We start from the raw sequence: 17,357 nt of genomic DNA, 5'->3' as shown, positions 1-17,357 counted from the left end.
TAGTAAATGTATCTCCTGTGGAATATGCTTTCTTTCTCGCTCTCGCTTGAACCATAATCTCACCTGTCAAGCACACTTTGAAGTGGTACTTGCAACCTGCTTTATTTCCTTTTTGTGCATTGACTTGGGCAATTGCAACAGCATTGAGTTATTGTACAACTGTATAAATCACATCGGACTGAGGTTACATATCAATGACATTTCAGTGCTGATTTCCCAGAAGCCTTGCACTAATTTGTTTTACTTTTTAAAAGTTGTTCCATACATACAATAGTTCCCATCTTCAAAAGAAACTGAAAAAAAAAAAAATCTTGACCTTCCTGTGACACGCTCTGCAGAGCATGTAGCCGAACAACTGAAAATAGACATTAGGGTGATCGTAACACGGATTTTGTTGAATAGTCCATATGTAATCTTTAATCGTAGAATGACAATAGATGCAAATTATTTACTCAGATGTATTTATTAAATTTAACTTTACATAATAAATGCCCCACATGACATTGTATACTTTATGTTACAATATAGAAAAACTGTTTCATTATGCCCAACAATACAAACAAATACAAAACAGGTAACTAAGCAATAAAACTGTAATAAAAAGCTTAAGTAAAATAAATATTGAAACACCTTGGCTCAATCATGAAAAATAAAAATAACTACACATTTCAGTCTAAAAATAATCCATAAATCAACGATATGTCAAAAATAGCTGCCAAAATAAGTCTTTGTACTTTTTCAGTCAGATCTGAAATTACTGAAGTTGATACATAAGTCTAACCACACAGCATTGTGTGAAGAATAAGGGAACTTTTTTGGTAAGAGGATCTTGGATGTCTGATACCAAAAAAGAAAGCAAAAGACAAAGATAAACAATATCACGCTCCCTAAATGCATGTGAGCAACATGCTTTTCCTCAGCTTGCTCAGTCATGAAATCAACACCGAACAAAAAGGGAAACACTATAAAACAACAAAAAGAAAACAAAATATGGGAAGTGGTTTGAATTTGAATGATATATATTCTTATAAACGCTAAAACACTGCGTCAGAGCCGTGGCCTAGTGGTTTGCGCTTGCTCGTGCTCTGACACATTTAGCAGTGCGAGTTTGAATCATGACATTATCTGATTCTAACGACATTTCCCCCATAATCTGCTCTTCTCCAACATAAAAAGTAGCAGAGACCAAAAGTAATAGTACAATTTTTTTTTTTTTGTTAGTCTTCATTTGCATTGTACGTTGAACGTCCAGAGAAAAAGCTTTCTCTGTGACCCTCAATCATTTGAGTCTCACCAGTGCTGAGAGTCTGCAACCTCAGAATTTGCCTTAGCTTCCGACGAAACTCTTTAGATGCAAAATAATAAATAAATGGATCTACGCAACTATTAATGCAGCTAAGAGACAGCGAGAGTTTGTAGTAGATATAAAGAGATTTATCAAAGTACAGCCTTGAGATTGAGTGGGCCAGGAGCAATATGTTATTGGGAGCAAAACAAAAGATGAACACAAACAAGACAATGCACGCCAGGCGCACAGCACGGCCTTTCTGTTGACTATTGGTCTTTCTGATAAGGACACGGATGATGTTAACATAGCAATACACCGTTATGATGAACGGACAGAGGAAGAGGACGATGAACATGCCGAATAAGAATCCCGCCCAGTGAGCGACGCTAGGGAGCATGTCCTTCTTCAATATGTCAAAACATGTGGTGATATTGCGCTCATGTACATAATATGTCAGGTTTGTTTTTTCCAGAGGGCTCAGAATGGCAAGGACCAGCAGCCACATCAGTATACAGGCAATAACTGCAAATGCTTTATTCTCCTTCCTCTCTCTGAAGCGCATCGGTTTCACAATCCCCAGGTAGCGGTCGGCACTAATAGCGGTCATGGATAAAATGGAGCAGTACATGTTGGCGTAGAATACCACAGTCAGTACATTGCACATGCCCGTGCCCAAAGTCCAGTTGTAACCTTGCATTTGGTACACAATCTGAAAGGGGAGCACAGTGCCCAGTATCAGGTCAGTGAGGGTGAGGTTGATCATAAAGATGATGGAGGGGGTTTTCGGAGAGGTGCGCATCAGCAGCAGAAACAGAGACATGCCGTTACCACTGAGGTTGGCCAGAGTCACAATGACATAGACGGCTGACACGATATCACTGGCTAATTTGTTGTCAAACATGGCCAAGGTGGCATTGTCCATTTTGACGATGTCCGGTTGCGAACCATTCATGATTGGTTTCTCCACCTGTTGGAAAAGGTTGAAGAGACAGGAAGAATAGACTTACCATAAACTTTTTTTTCTTTTTATACATTATAATGCATAATAATTTACATCTAGTTTTTACATAAAGTCTTAAAATTTATGTAAATTATGTTATAATTTATGCATTAGAATACAAATAAAATGAATAATAACAATAGTGATAATATTTAATACAAATATAACGATCATTAAAAATAAATATAATGTTTATTATAATTTACATATATATTGTTGCTTAATTTATAAATGTAATTAAAATAAAGATTTTATTTTAGTAGGAACTTGCCTAAGACATTGTAATCTGTTGCTGAAAACACACACATTTGAGATATACCTCTGATGCTTACCTCTCGCATACATTTGAGTTCAGTTCAGTGAACAGGAAGTGTGAGGCCATGTTATAGGCTTTTCAAACGTGCTACTTCAGCAGGTACGCACATGTACACACATATTACCAACAAATCACTGCCTATTGGATGTCTCAGAGCTGTTTCACAAATGTTAACTGAAATGATTCACACGGACAGTCTCGAGCAAGGGACTTTTTTGGTGTTATTTCAAAGGAAGTGAAAATTTTTTGATTGCCGCAACGTGTGCCAGCATCAGATTTGGCATAGTCATTACAGCTTAAGTGTGGCTGTCTAGCACAGATTGAAATTGTATGGGTGGGCTGTAGTTTCAAATGCTTGACGTAAAATAATGTTTCGGAAACCGTGTCCTTTTTCTTGAAAGGATTTTCATAGATTTAATAAGCCTTTTTTTTAGGTCATTATGCCAACTAATGGGTACGCCACGTTTCTGCATACGGGGTAAACAGTGACTAAAATGTGTTCCCAGGTCTGTTTAAAAATCAACCCTATGCTCTGAGTTTTTTTATTTTCTGATCTATCATTTTATAATTTTGTACAACCTAAATAAGCAGACTTAAAGGGATGGTTGAACCAAAAAATGTTTATTCATTCTTGTGTGGTTTAAAACAAGCAGTCTTTCTTTCTATTGCATAACACAAAGAAAGATATTACAAAGGCTGTTGGGTGTCTAAACAACATCGGACCCTATTAACATTCAATTTATGGACGAAAAAAGCACTGATGTTCTATTGTGTTTCTCAGAAGAAAGTAAGCCATACATGTTTGGAACAACATGATGGTTAGTAAATTTTTCTGTGAAATACCCCTTTAACTGAACCATTGTTCATTACCTAGATCGATCATTTGTTTGCTGTTGTTTAGATTTTTGATTTTCTTGCTAAACCAGCTACACTCTGTACTTGAATGCCATCATTCACAAAGTGATTTATATGGGTGTTTCTGTCATTAAGTAATAAGCAATAGGTTTGCACAAGGGCTCAAAACACCTGAATGTACTGCATGTCATTTTGGATTTGGAATCTGCCTAATTAACAGAATTACAAAAACGCAGCAACATTTATGGGTATTATGGGAATATGTATAACCTTATAACCTATGATCATACTTTCATGTTTTTTGCAGAGAAACCACACCTGCGTGAAGAAAACAACCTACATGCAGATCCTTCGAAGTAGGTTAAAACCATGTCTAGCTTTCACACTTTTTACTTCTGTGAATAATAGTTCGCATGGTAGGTTTATTTTTGAAAACAAATTTCCTTAAAGACACAAACGTCTTGGCTACAAAAAAAGCATGAACTTTCCACAGTAGCCACAGTTATTGCCCAGAAAAATGATATTTATATAGTTAAAAACAAATGTTACCCCAGTAATGGTGCCTGTTATCATATTAAATGAGGAAAATTGTCTCAATGTAATCTTTATAAGCTTGTCAGCGAAATTTAAACCGTTAACAAACAAATTCATAAAACAGCAAGAATGTTAAAAGTAACATAAAAATGTCCATTAAAACATTTTGATATGGAGAACAGAACTCATCCAATGTGATGATTCCATATTTTACACTGTTAAAAAAACACATTTCTGGATCAGAGTAAAATTTCTGTTTTCAGAGTACTTTCTCATAACCCGTGAAGTGTTACACCAACATGACTCATCTGCTAGTCAAAACTATAAAAGGCTCTCTGTGGGAAATTATGTTGATAGTATGAGTTCAGTGAGTTTATACATGTTACCTGTTACTATATTTTTAACAGTTACATTTGCTGTTATTTGTAGCAATAGGAGATTCATTTGCAACTCAATACTTTCAAAATACTTGTCAAATCTGGAGGAATTACGGACTGAGATTTTATGCGATCATGCGTCTAGCGAACGGTCACACAGTTCTGACTCAACAAGAGCAGCAAAACATTCAGGTAACAATGAATCAGTTCTAACTAACAGCAGAGCACATCCACAAAATGTACGATTTTACTAAAATCAAAATAGACTATGATCTTGTAAGGAAAGCCATGTAAAGTCCCTGCGATTATCAGAGCGACTCAAAGCGTGAAGTACTGGCACGTGTTTAGGAAATACATCATTTTAAAAAGCAATTTCAGGCTTATCTACATACCTTAAGAAGCATGTGCGACTTCTCTCGTGTGTTGATGGCAGTTAATCTTCGGGCATGACTGTTAGACTCAGGAAACTTCTTGATGAGAGGAAGTACGCCGTCTGACTACTCATTTAGATCAAAATAGTAAGCTTAGAGTTACACATGTGAAATTTAACAACATATTTCATTTCAAAAAATCATAAATTGATCATTTAAACCATTTACAAGAATATTGCAGACATATGTTTCATTATCAAAGTTCTAACATTTATTAATTTACCAGTTTCCAAACAAAACTGAATTTATAGCATCCAGAGGAAGTTCCTCTAATGTCATGCTGGTTTTACACAGTTTCTCTTTCTCAATAGTGATGTGTGTCTTTGAATGTTTTATTGATTTGGATTTTTAAATGACTGCGAACTCGAAGCTGAAATTGATGTGGGAGGATGTGGTGAAAGGCAATATGCCACATAAACCAGTAAAAATAAAGGCACACACCTTTCCTTACGCCAAGCTGATGTAGTCTTGAGGGCTCCCGCCCCAAACAAACAGTGAAATGAACATTTTACTTTTGGAATATGCCAAATTTTTATTAGTGAACTTGTAGATGCATTACTAGAAACCTCAGTGTTTCATTGGCCAGGCCTGTAAAAGCTGGTGTATATATATATATATATATATATATATATATATATATATATATATATATATATATATATATATATATATGTGCTTCTCTGTTTTACTGTATGTACAAAAGAAAAGCAAAAAAAGGAAACTACAGTGAAGAAACTCGTTCAGGGGGTTTTATCGCTGTCATACCTATGATCTTGTTTCCTGTTTGCTTTGTGAGCTCTACATTTATATTGGTTATACATGCACTTATTACATACAACACGTGTTGCCTTGGAGAACGGGGAACTTCTATTTGCTTTATAAAGACTGATTACAGATAACTGCCATTAGTGACATTTGGCTTCTGTACAGGATGATTTATCACACCTTCCATCGATACTCCTTCACATTTCACAGAGTGCGAGAAAAGCAGGGGCAATAGGAATGAACAAAACTGGCTAAAAGTAAAATTAGAGGTAAATAGTCATGTTGCAAAAGACACAGGAAAGTCATTATGACTTGCTTTCTCTGTCTGAAAGTGTGGGAACTAAAGTAGTATGAGAAACATGCAAATTCTATTATTTTTTGTCTCCTTAGTGCAAACTGATTCTGGTTTAGAATTGAGTCAGAAAGAGCAAACTTAACTTTGCCGAGTTGTTTCGCAAGCGAAAGCAATAAATCTCACAAAGAAATCCAGCCTTGAGAAAAGTTCGTCCTTTAGTATTATTTCAGCTGCATTTAAGTGGAAAAGAGAAACTTTAATTATCGTACAATTTGGTCTATTATCTTAAGAAATATGCCCATATGTAAGGCCAAAAAATTGGTGATACAGAATTGTATATATTTTTTTATTGTTAATTTAACTTCTTTAAAATTTCTTTAAAAAAAGCTATACATTTTTTAATCAAACTTATTTAAAGTGTAAAAGTCAAAATATAATTTATGAACACAAAATCAATACAGCTCTTTTAATATTTTTTTAAGTCATAAAAAATAAAAATGCTAAAATTCAAATATTACTTTATATAATAATATATCTTTATTGTACACAAATGATCAATCCATCAAATACAATATCACATTTTTAAAGTATTCTACAGACTTAGCTTTTTTTGTTGGGCTAACTTATGGAAGTAAAATAATTCAACAAGCTTTTTTGTTTCAAATACATTTGTCATTATTTTACTTCCATACTAACTAAACAGTAATTCTAAAAACCTGTATTTTTGTATTTAATAACGGACGGGATCTTTAAGTGCAAATCAAAGGTAAGGCAGGTGACCCCATGTAGCCTCCCACCGCTGAATGACTGCAGTTTCTCAAAAACATGCACACTAGTTAGAAATATCACAAAACAACATCTTATTTGACCTAACAGAAAACAGTTTTAACAAATAATTTTGTTCTTCTTGGCCCGCAGGTGAAACGATGCTATGAAATTTGCTATATCCTGTTGTGAGATGAATTTTTTAATGTCTATACATCAGGAACAACAGAGGCATCATTCAAAGGCATTACAGTGTGAAAATGTGTAATTAAGAGTTACATGCTTATTCATACAATGTAGCATTTTTATATTCTTAAAGAAAAAATATGTCTCTGTTCCCCATCCCACATTTACATTACATTTATTTAAAATACAGATTTCACAACACACACTGATTTTATTTACAGTAAAATCTCTCTCTCTCTCTCTCTCTCTTTATATATATATATATTCTCTTGTCTAACGGAATCAATTTCTTGCACTACAAAAGGCATACAAATCTGATCTCTGTAAATAATGAGGTATTTGTCTCAATGAAGTGGTGTGAATCCTTGATAAGCGTACAGAAGCCGATCATTTTACATTTATGACACCGTTGACTTTGTTTATAAAATATTAAGTGGTGATTTCGATGCACTATACTCACAGATGACTCAGAAGACAAAAAAACAAGGTTGAAGTTGAAGTGTTCTTCCTATACTGGCACAACTTCTTCCTGTCGTGGTCATTTTTTTTTTTTTTTCACTCGTCAGCACTCTTTTCTGAGCCTGTACCAATGACTGTCTTGTAGCAAAGTTCTCCTCCGTGATCGGGAGAGATCGGCGAGAAGTCAAAGGCCTTGTTCCCAGAGCCCATGCGCTTGCGGTTTCTAGCCCCAGGTTGATACAGCTGCATTGCTGGACGGTCCTGTGCCGTGAAATGAGTAAGACAAAAGAGACAAAAGCAATACACTCATATTTCATACCACAAACGTAGACAAAACAGCTTTTTTCATGGCAGGTTATTTAAGAAAGTGCTGTTCATGCATACAGTATAATCAATTTCTTTCCCCGTCTTAATCCCATTTCAGCAAGACAAACAACCAGCTATTGACAGCCCCTCAAAATCCATTTAGTCCATAACAAAAACATTATACTGAATTGTATCCGTTATGCCTTTGTTTGTGTTATACAGTTTCTGTTTACGGTGGTGGTGACGGGGGTGGCACAGGCCTAATAACCAGACTACCGTTGCTATCATCACTTCCGGAAATAAATGTATGGTAAGTCACTTTAGATAAAAGCATCTGCTAAATGACTACTTACTAAAGGTATAAACAGAATCCAGCATGTAAGCATTTCAGTGTGCTTACAATGTGCAAGATATTAAGTATTCTTCTATATACATTTAGGATTTGTTCCAAAACCAAGCGAAATGCAATTTACTGTCTACATAGGGAGCTGCCTTTTAAGACAACTTTCATAGAACCATATCCTTTACAAAATTCTAACATTTACATATCAGCACCTCAATGCAAAAGGCTAAGGGAGTGTTTGGCGATAACATGTTGCAAACTAACAGTGTCAAACTCTAATAAGTATAAAACCACACAAATAATGAGTGGAACAGGAACTTTTTAACCAGATTTAATCATTTTATTGACATTTTTAACTAATTATATATCTATAATATAAATTAGTGCTGGGCAAAGATTAATCGCGATTAATCGCATCCAAAATAAAAGTTTGTGTTTGCATAATATATATGTGTGTACTGTGTATAATTATTTTGTATATATAAATACACACATATGCATGTCTTTATTTAATAAATATTTGCATGTATATACTGTATGTATATTTATACATAATTTATATCCTCCTGGGACCCAGAAAAAAAAAGTTTTTTGAATTTAGTTTTTTTCCATGTCATCACACTGTTTAGAGCACAATAAACAAATAGTAAAAAAACATTATTGCAAAATAATATTTTATTCATAAGTTATGCTATGTCCTCTGTAGTGGACACCAGGACTAAGTTATTTAAAAAATAAAATGACATGAAATTATATGTATAGGCAAAAACAATGGGATTTTTTTTTCAATCACCAATAAAGTTGGGGGTTTCAGGATTTTTTCAACCAAAATTTGTATAAAGATTATTCTCAACTATGTTATGAAAGAAATAACGGAATGAATTGATACACCATTTTACATTATGCAATATGTGGGTAAAATGTCCATAAATTAATATTCCCATTCAATGCAATGTATATATAAACTGTATCTAATTTGCACCTTAATGTGTTCTTGGAGCAACATTTAATGAAAAAAGAAGTGTAATAATTGGAGTAATAATTGGCAACATTTTAATAATAATATCTAATATTTCATAGGAATATTGATGTATAATTTATTTCCATATTCACTTGTTGTGTCTCACAAAATGCCTGATAAACATGATTTAAGTCCTGGTGTCCTCTACAGTGGACATGTATGAAATCAATGCCCTGTTCTGTAACAGAAAATATTTTTTTTATTTGAAACCCCTTAACATTTTCCTGAGATGTTGTTTTATGAAATACAATTTGAAAAGTAGTCCAATTTAAATTATAATTACAATATATTATCATATTTCCATAAGAATGCTACATTTGATCACTAAATTAATGTCAGACATTTTTAAAGACCAAGGAGAAGTTGTTTTCATGGTGAAACCTCCAAACATTTGGTATCTCTGAAAAGTCCTGAATGTGCTCTTTACAGGACACCCAGGTTGTGTCATGTGACATGTATGACATCAGAGAAATTCACTAAAATATAATGTCCACTACAGTGGACAAAAGTCTATTCTTGGGTCCCAGGAGGATATTATATATAAATATAAATAATTTATATATAAATAAAAATAATCTTAAATATATACATGCATATGTGTGTATTCATATATACAAAATAATTATACACAGTTCACACACATATATTATGCAAACAAACACAAACTTTTATTTTGGATGTGATTAATCGCGATTAATCTTTTAGTTTATTTCCTGGTTTAAATGAGATGTTGAATCTATTTTACAGATTTTTTTAAACTGTATTCCTAATTGAAATTTCTCTCATCTTGGGTGCCTTCTTGAATGGATTTCTCACGAAAACAGAGCAGAAATATTTGAAAAGATTTTTAAAACAATTAACGTTTCAAATTTTTTGTTTATTTCCAGGTTTAAATGAGATGTTGAATCTAATATGTTTTCAACTATAATAATAATCGTCTGCCATCTTGACTGGATTTGTTCCCCCTGAGCTTGTCGCAATGCATTATGGGATAGCCTTTTGCAAAAAGAGATAAATAAATGTGATGCTCATATTGAATTTGGCCAAAATAAGGACTATTAAAACTTTTTATGCCTTAAAATGCTGCCTACATAGGCAACTCGCTCGGTTTTGGAACAGGGCCGTCGTTTTCAGTTATATAAGCTCCTTCTATTGGGAAGCGCTCCTCATCTGTTCCATTACAGCATAACCAACATTCTGCTGTCATCAAGTACGCCTGGCACTGTAAGGTGCGAGGCCTCGCAGTAAACAGCATGTGAAGCATCCCCTCCCGTGGGTAGAAAGGCTCAAAAACTAGCTGTACCTTTGCTGGCAGAGCCCCTCCTATCTGGTCTGGCCCCTCAGACTGGGAAGTCCTTTTCTCCTGATGCGCTAACACAGACTGAGAGACACGTTGTCTTCCGTCAATAATATTGCCAACAGCCAAATTACAGCTAACTACCTCAACACATCAGTGAAGGCTGCATTGAAACCCCCCGGAGGGAGGCAGATTCGTATTGTATTTCCCACAGACATAATGATGTATAAATCAAGTACAGGTGAGTAAATATTGAATGCATTAGTGGATTCATCTGCTACACAGACCGGACAAACTGACTGATGGCAATAACTGTACATAATACCAGAACCAGAGTTGCAAATGGCCTGTGGTTGAGATATTGCTACTCTTTTAGTTTTTATTTACCTTATTGCGAATCCGTTCTTTCCTGCTGCCCATGTCCTCTCTGTCCTCTTTGCCCAGTTTGTCTCCAGTCTCTGGGCAGTAGGAATAGGCATGATGTTGCTCTTTCTTGGCCCTGTCCTGGCAGTAGCCTTTGCCCCATTTGGTCTCCTCCTTGCGCCGCATGAACTTGTCAAACTCGTAGTGATGCCTCTGACGCTTGCGTTCCTCGTCTCTGCCGCGATGCTCTTTGTCCCTCTGCCGACGCCCGTGACCTTCCCGCTGCTCCTTGTCACTCTCGATTTGACTCCTACTAAGGAAAGCCCACTTAGTGAAATCAACCACCTCAATATGACTTTATAAATAAACGTATATACAGTGGGGTCCAAAAGTAACTTTTTCCTTTTTCAGTAACTTTTCAAAGTATACATTTTCATTACTTCATTACATTAAGTTGTAATGAAAAATCTGCTAAATCTGATGATCTTGTTCTCCAGTATGATTTGAGAATTATCTAAAGAGCATCTTGGGCCTTAATGGAATAAAAAAATTCACATGTTTAATTGATTAGTGACATAGCGCAGATATTTCTTCTTTATTTGAGGAGATCACTTTTTTTTAGTTTCAAAATGTTTCAAAATCCTTAAAGTCGCGATGAAACAAAAGTAGCGGAAAATATTTGAATCCGTATTGTGACGTACATCAGAGTGAAACACTTTAATAAAAAAAGAAACAAATGTCATCAGTTGTTGATTGGATGGTTTCAGATCTCAATGCCAACTTGCAGTCAATTGCAGTCTGTTGTTTTATCGGAAGATTTGACATTTTAATAATAAGATGCATTTTGAAAATATATAGACATTTTAAACTTTTTGTTTGAATTACAGTAGATGTTTTAACCTCACTGTATCTTTTGAAGGTAAGCAAGGTGAAAGGCAACTTTTAGGTAGCTCTTACTTATCCTTCGAATCCTTTGACTTAGTGTGTCCTGCCGGCTTTTCCCATCTGTTCTTTTCCATCTCTCCGCTGTCTCCTTTATCTTTCAGTCTGTCTGAGTCCATGTCATCGTCTCGGTCACACTTCTTCAAAAGCTAAACGAGAGATCAAGATCTTATGTAATAACTGCTTTACAGTTCTGTACTGATAACCACAAGTTAGAAGTAATCAGCTTCAGGATGTGATACGGTTTGAAGTCATACCTTGATCTTAATCTCTTTTTCAGAGAGTTTCTTCTGCTTTTCGGCCTCCTTCCTCTTTCGTCTCTCTTCCTCTCTGCGTTTCCTCTTCTCTTCCTCTCTTTGCCGCTTCTTTTCCAGCTCTCTCCTTCGCCTCTCCTCTCTTTTTTCCTCTCTTATTCTCTAGAATCGAAAAGAATCATGTATATACAGTACAAAACCTCAGTGAAAAACATGCCGTCTGATGGTTCTCTTACCTGTTTCTCTAATTTCTTGTTTTTGATGTATTCCAACAAGGGTGTCGACCTTTTGGCTACAAAAAAGTCACACAGAGGGAGCTTAATTTATAATCATAAATCATGGAAGAGAAGCATTATGTAGCCATGGATTCCCTCCGAAATGTCTGAATGGTGTTTTTCTGTTAATGAGCAACATAACATATGTGGTTATCCTTAAAATATCCAGCAGATTTTCTTTTTAAATCACACAAACGTTTTAAAATTCACATTTGAACATATGTTCTGTTCTAGATAAGGTGATTTTCACCACAGACTTTTTTGAAAACCGCTATTTTGAAACACATAGCAATATCATGATCGGACAGCTCTATACAAGAATAACATTTCTCAACATCAGAAAGTGTTCTCATCAAAATGAACTAAGACCAGCTTTGTAATACTTGTCCTGGACATACATTTATCTACATAAATGATAACAGCACTAAACGATTTCCAAAACCATACCTATAAGCTCTCGGGTTTTAGCTTCAATCTCTCCCAGTAGTGTTTCTGGGTTGGCCATGGATTTCTCTTCATCACAAGAGTAGTTTTCCAGAAATCGCCTGTATTCTGGGTCTGAAAAAAGATTTAAGTGTTTAACAAATTGATTAATTTTTCGCCATGTATCAGTAAAGTCACTTTTCATGTACTTTAAATGTATACATTTTTTATAAATGAAAAATTATATAAATACCTTCTTCAATAGTTCCTGCTTTAGCATCTTTCTTCTTTAACTTTTTCTTGGAAACCTTCTGAAATGGGGCAAATTCTACAACAGCTGGATACTCTTGGCCTAAATAAAAATACAATTAATATATTATAGACCTGTTATGAATTATATTAAACTAAATATAAACCATTTATATTACCACTGTTGTGCTTTTTGTAAAAAGTAAATCTATTATAGTATAAGTGGGATGAACTAGATTGAGAGAGGATAAATATTAAAAAGAGTCAAATGAATCACCTTTATTGTCAATGAATACATAGCCATCAAAACGATCTCTGAAAATAATGATATCCTCTGGGTTTTTGAAGTTGATGTACGCTCTTGAGAAGAGATGCGGATATAAGCTGCGGAGAATAAATATATAAAAACATGCAAATGTATAAGAGTGACAGTGATCATGATCACAGAATATTCGTACACAAACCGAATATACCTCTGATCAGCTGGGAAGAACTCGAAATAGTCAAAAGATGGAAGAGGACTCAGATGCTCCTCGAGCTGGTCTTTTGATAGACTGGGTGGCAGTCGGCGTATGACAACCTATATAAAAGAAGCATGTATAAAGAAAACTGTACTAAAAAATATTAGAAATAAAATTGTAATGACAAAAACGAACGCGTTTAAAACATTGCAAAAGAGAAAAAAAGAGAGACATTTATCCTAACTGGGACATTTCTCATGTATTTACAATTCTTCACAAATTGTTTGTCTAATTTTATATACAGTATGTAGTAGCTTGTTTCTCAGCTTGAGGTTCCTGGTAATCAGAGGCCCCAGGGCTCTGGTCCCATTGAATAGTCCAACATCCCAGTGAATAAATCAATAATCACTATTATGGTGCTTTTCTTTCCTTTTTAAGGAATTAAGAATTCCAGTACCCATTAATTGCTATTGGATGTTAAAAGAACGAACAGTACATTGTTGAAATTCTCCATATGTGTTCCACATAAGAGAGTGCGATACCTGAGTGAGAGCAAATAATGAATAAATTACAGAATTATCCTTTTACACACACACATAGGAGATAATATATAATAAAAAAAATAATATATTAATGACTCTATGTGCACGACTGATTTGTTTTGTTTTTTTCTCCCCAAAATGATGTATGCGTAGCCTATAACAGTTAATACATTCAACCCTTGGATTTTTAAATGTATTCAAAGGGGTAACTGTTTAAGTGTACGAATGCATTTTTGTTTGAAGTGATTGATGCCAATAGTATATTCGTTTCGACTGGCTCTCCTGTGTCTTCGCTGTCTATGGTGCTGAATCCCGTTCCCTCCATCATCATCATCATCACTCTCTCCCAACCAACCAAACGACTGCGCCATTTACCTTGGTGAAGATCTCCTTTTTCTCCTCCTTGTGCTTCGGGTTCACCGCGACGTTGTCCTGCTCCCTCTGACAGTCCCTGAACTGGATCTCAACGCTGCCTCTCTCCCTGCTTCCTGTCCTCTGCTCCTTTTCAGACCTCATATCTCCATTTCGCCCTCTTCGCTGTCCGAAATCCGACAACTCTCGCGGGAATTCACCACCAAATACCGCGAGGCTTGCACGTTGGTGTTTATTCTCTTGTCATTAGAATTAATAGGTTTGTTTGTATACAATAAATTGATAAAACAGAACTATGGAGTCGTGCTACGTTATTTTTTATTAATTAAATCTAAATTGAATATGGTTATAAGGGCAGTAGGCCTAGCATGCATTTTGTTAATCTTTTAATTTTAAAAGACACCGACGAGATAGGCCTACTTATTAATATATTATGTTGATGTGTTATATTATGTTTTATACTCAAGTTTTTCAATGTAGTCTATTACTCTGTTCTGAGTATAACAAAATCTCTTCATTTTAGCGGGTTGGAGGAGCATAAAAACAACAACCATGATGATGACACTCATTGTTTACTGCCGGCTGCCGCGCTGTCGTCCTCGGAGTCGGTGTCAGTGCAGCTCGGCTGAATGCACGGTCGAGCCGGGCCGAACGGGCTGCCGGTGCTGACGGTGCTCCATCCGTCCGGGCTGCTGGGCTGACTCACGGAGCGCCCGTAACAGTCAGGACTAGGAACTGCAAGAAACACGTTACTACAGTCTGTCTGTCAACAAACGTATCCATATTTCTGTTTGCAGTAGCTGCTACATGTCTATCCATGTATTTATCTGTCTATCCATCCGTCTGCAAAAGCACAATCCATCCATTATCCATCAATAGTAGGTCTACAAAAATATATATTCATCCATCTGCCAAAGTACTACTATCCACCCATTTATCTAACCAAATATGTCTAACCATCTGCCCATGTACAAACGTATCTATTCACAGATTTTTTTATCTGCAAAATTTCCCTTTGTCTACAATTATATATCCATTATAGCCTACTATCCACCATTTATTTATTTAAACAAATGTGACTGTCCTTCTGTCCATCTATCTTATCCACATTTACATTTATCTGCAAATGTATCAATCCACCCATCAAGCATGCCAACTATGTCCATCATCCATTTATTCATCTGCAAATGTATCTATCCATCTGTCGGCAAAGCATGATGCATTCATTAAGTATCCATCCACATATGATATCCTATCGTTATGCCATGTATCTGCAAAGTATTCATTGCATCTACAATACTATACATCCTTTTATCTCTCTGCAAAACCATCTATCCATTTATTTATATCTAAACAAATGTGTCTATCCATGATCTATCTGCAAAAGTATCAATACCCATGCAAAAGTGTCTATTCTATCCACCTTGCAAAAGTATCCATCAGCAAATCTGTCAATTTTCTATAAAAGCATCTATCCATTCAATTAACAGCAAACATATCCATTCATCTGCAAAAGTATCTATTACCAATCGTTATATCAACAAAATTATCGAATCCACTTTATATTAAGTGTCTTAACACTACTATGTAACATTTAAATTTACCATTTGACAGTGCAGTCATATTAGCAAAATTCTGCATAAAAAAACTTTAACCATATCCCACCTCAATAGCTGCAAAAGTGTTCTGATATATATTATTTCCTCTCGTGTATCACTATCCATATTTTTTTAGTACGGATTAACTAATTTCTTACCACTCAGAAAAGTTTGCTTCCCACTGGCCGTCTCAAGGCAGAGCTGAGGCGAAGGCTTCTCTGGCGTAGAAATGGAGCTTTTTAAACTGGGCACAAACGTAGAACAGGTGTCCAGATCTCGACTCAAGCGCACGTGAGAGTAGGGGAGTATGTTGGATTTGGATGGTGTGCAGCCCATGACTAATTCTGCTGCTCACAAGCCAGCTTCCATCTGAGGAGCATCCAGAGTGGCACAGCCTGCACATTTCAATGACAGCAGTCAAAGACACTTCTGATCTACTTCAGGGGCCGGTTTGAAAAGACCCCATGACGTTCCTGGATGCACAATTAGGGAGGCGGTGCCTGATGTCCCCTTGAGAAGGGCTTTGAGTACAGTAAAATAAATGAAAGACTGCTTACTGCAGAGCCATGGGTGGAGTGTGAACTCCAGCTCCCTTTCTCTGAATGTACTTTGGGCGTAATATGTGGAGCTAGAAAGTACATTCAGAGAGTGTGAGAGGTGTTGAGTAAATGATTTGTAACACTTTATGACATGGTTTGATTTGTTAACATTAGGCCTATTAATGTATTAGGCTAATAACTAACATGAACTAATGAGCAATTCATTTGTTACTGTATTTATTAATCTTAGTTAACAACTGATCTGTCCAACACTGAACTTTACAATGTTCCATTTATTAAACTCTAGTTAACTACTATGCATTAGTTAACATTTACTACTAATAAACTGTACTTCACAGTGCATTAACTATGTTAACAAATAAATTACAACTTTTGATTTTAATAATGTAGGTTATTAGTAGCCTAAATGTTGAAATTAACATTAACAATGCTGTAGATGTGCAGTTTATTAGTAGTAAATGTTAACTAATGTATAGTAGTTAACTAGAGTTTAATAAATGCAACATATTGTAAGGTTCAGTGTTGGACAGGGGTGCGTTTCCCGAAAGCATCGTTGGCCAATATGGTCGCAAGTTCATCGCAATGTCCATTGAACTCTATTGGTAACGACGGAACTTGCGACCATAGTTGGCCAACGATGCTTTCGGGAAACGCACCCCAGATCAGTTGTTAACCATTCATTAAAGTGAATCGGTTCAAATGAGTCATTAGTTCGCGAATCGGACGTGTCATTAGTGGATGTGTAGCCTACGGCACGCGTTGAGTAATTATCTCGGCAGTTTAGGACATCGCACAAGATTTGTGTCAACACAGAAAACATTTAATTACTGGATAGGTTTTTTTGTTTGTTTGTTAACTGAAAGTGTTTTTTATGTCAGCTGAATGTGCGGAACGCTTTTCAGAGAAGATAAGGCAACGTTTTTTGTAGCACAATTCACACCCCGCGGTAATTCAGGTGATTTTTTTCCGAATGCTCCACGTGAAACAGCGCTCGTGTTGTTTGAAGACGGCGAGAGCGTGCGCGCGCGGTCGAGGCTGTCTATCTCTCTCTCCTCGTTGTTATATGCGCCCTGTCAAGCG

At 35.7% G+C, this 17,357-nt stretch overlaps 2 protein-coding genes across 4 annotated transcripts; both read right to left on the bottom strand.

Annotated features, from left to right (window-relative positions):
• Window positions 1–450: 450 nt before the first annotated feature.
• p2ry8 (P2Y receptor family member 8) lies at window positions 451–5,107 on the bottom strand. Its single transcript, XM_081369324.1, has 3 exons — window positions 5,025–5,107; window positions 4,763–4,867; window positions 451–2,255 (listed from the first exon to the last, which is right to left on the bottom strand). The coding sequence occupies exons 2-3, from the start codon at window positions 4,772–4,774 to the stop codon at window positions 1,218–1,220; spliced, it is 1,050 nt and encodes a 349-aa protein (XP_081225450.1). The 5' UTR covers window positions 4,775–4,867; window positions 5,025–5,107; the 3' UTR covers window positions 451–1,217.
• Window positions 5,108–6,814: 1,707 nt separating this feature from the next.
• On the bottom strand, window positions 6,815–14,292 carry upf3a (UPF3A regulator of nonsense mediated mRNA decay). Of its 3 annotated transcripts, none has more exons than XM_081369323.1 (11): window positions 14,123–14,292; window positions 13,218–13,324; window positions 13,022–13,128; window positions 12,749–12,847; window positions 12,520–12,630; window positions 12,034–12,089; window positions 11,801–11,959; window positions 11,559–11,692; window positions 10,626–10,914; window positions 10,245–10,322; window positions 6,815–7,532 (listed from the first exon to the last, which is right to left on the bottom strand). In XM_081369323.1, exons 1-11 carry the CDS (start codon window positions 14,261–14,263, stop codon window positions 7,368–7,370), a joined length of 1,446 nt encoding a protein of 481 aa, XP_081225449.1. In that variant the 5' UTR covers window positions 14,264–14,292; the 3' UTR covers window positions 6,815–7,367. The 3 variants fall into 3 exon arrangements, with proteins under 3 accessions (XP_081225449.1, XP_081225447.1, XP_081225448.1); XM_081369321.1 differs by having other exon boundaries at window positions 10,626–10,911; window positions 14,123–14,284; XM_081369322.1 differs by lacking the exon at window positions 10,245–10,322 and having other exon boundaries at window positions 10,626–10,911; window positions 14,123–14,284.
• Between the last annotated feature and the right edge of the window lie 3,065 nt (window positions 14,293–17,357).

Source organism: Scardinius erythrophthalmus (assembly GCF_964197995.2).
Source record: "Scardinius erythrophthalmus genome assembly, chromosome: 6".
NCBI lineage: Eukaryota > Metazoa > Chordata > Actinopteri > Cypriniformes > Leuciscidae > Scardinius > Scardinius erythrophthalmus.
The sequence above is the reverse complement of the archived record's forward strand: the minus strand, read 5'-3'. Positions and strand labels throughout refer to the sequence as shown.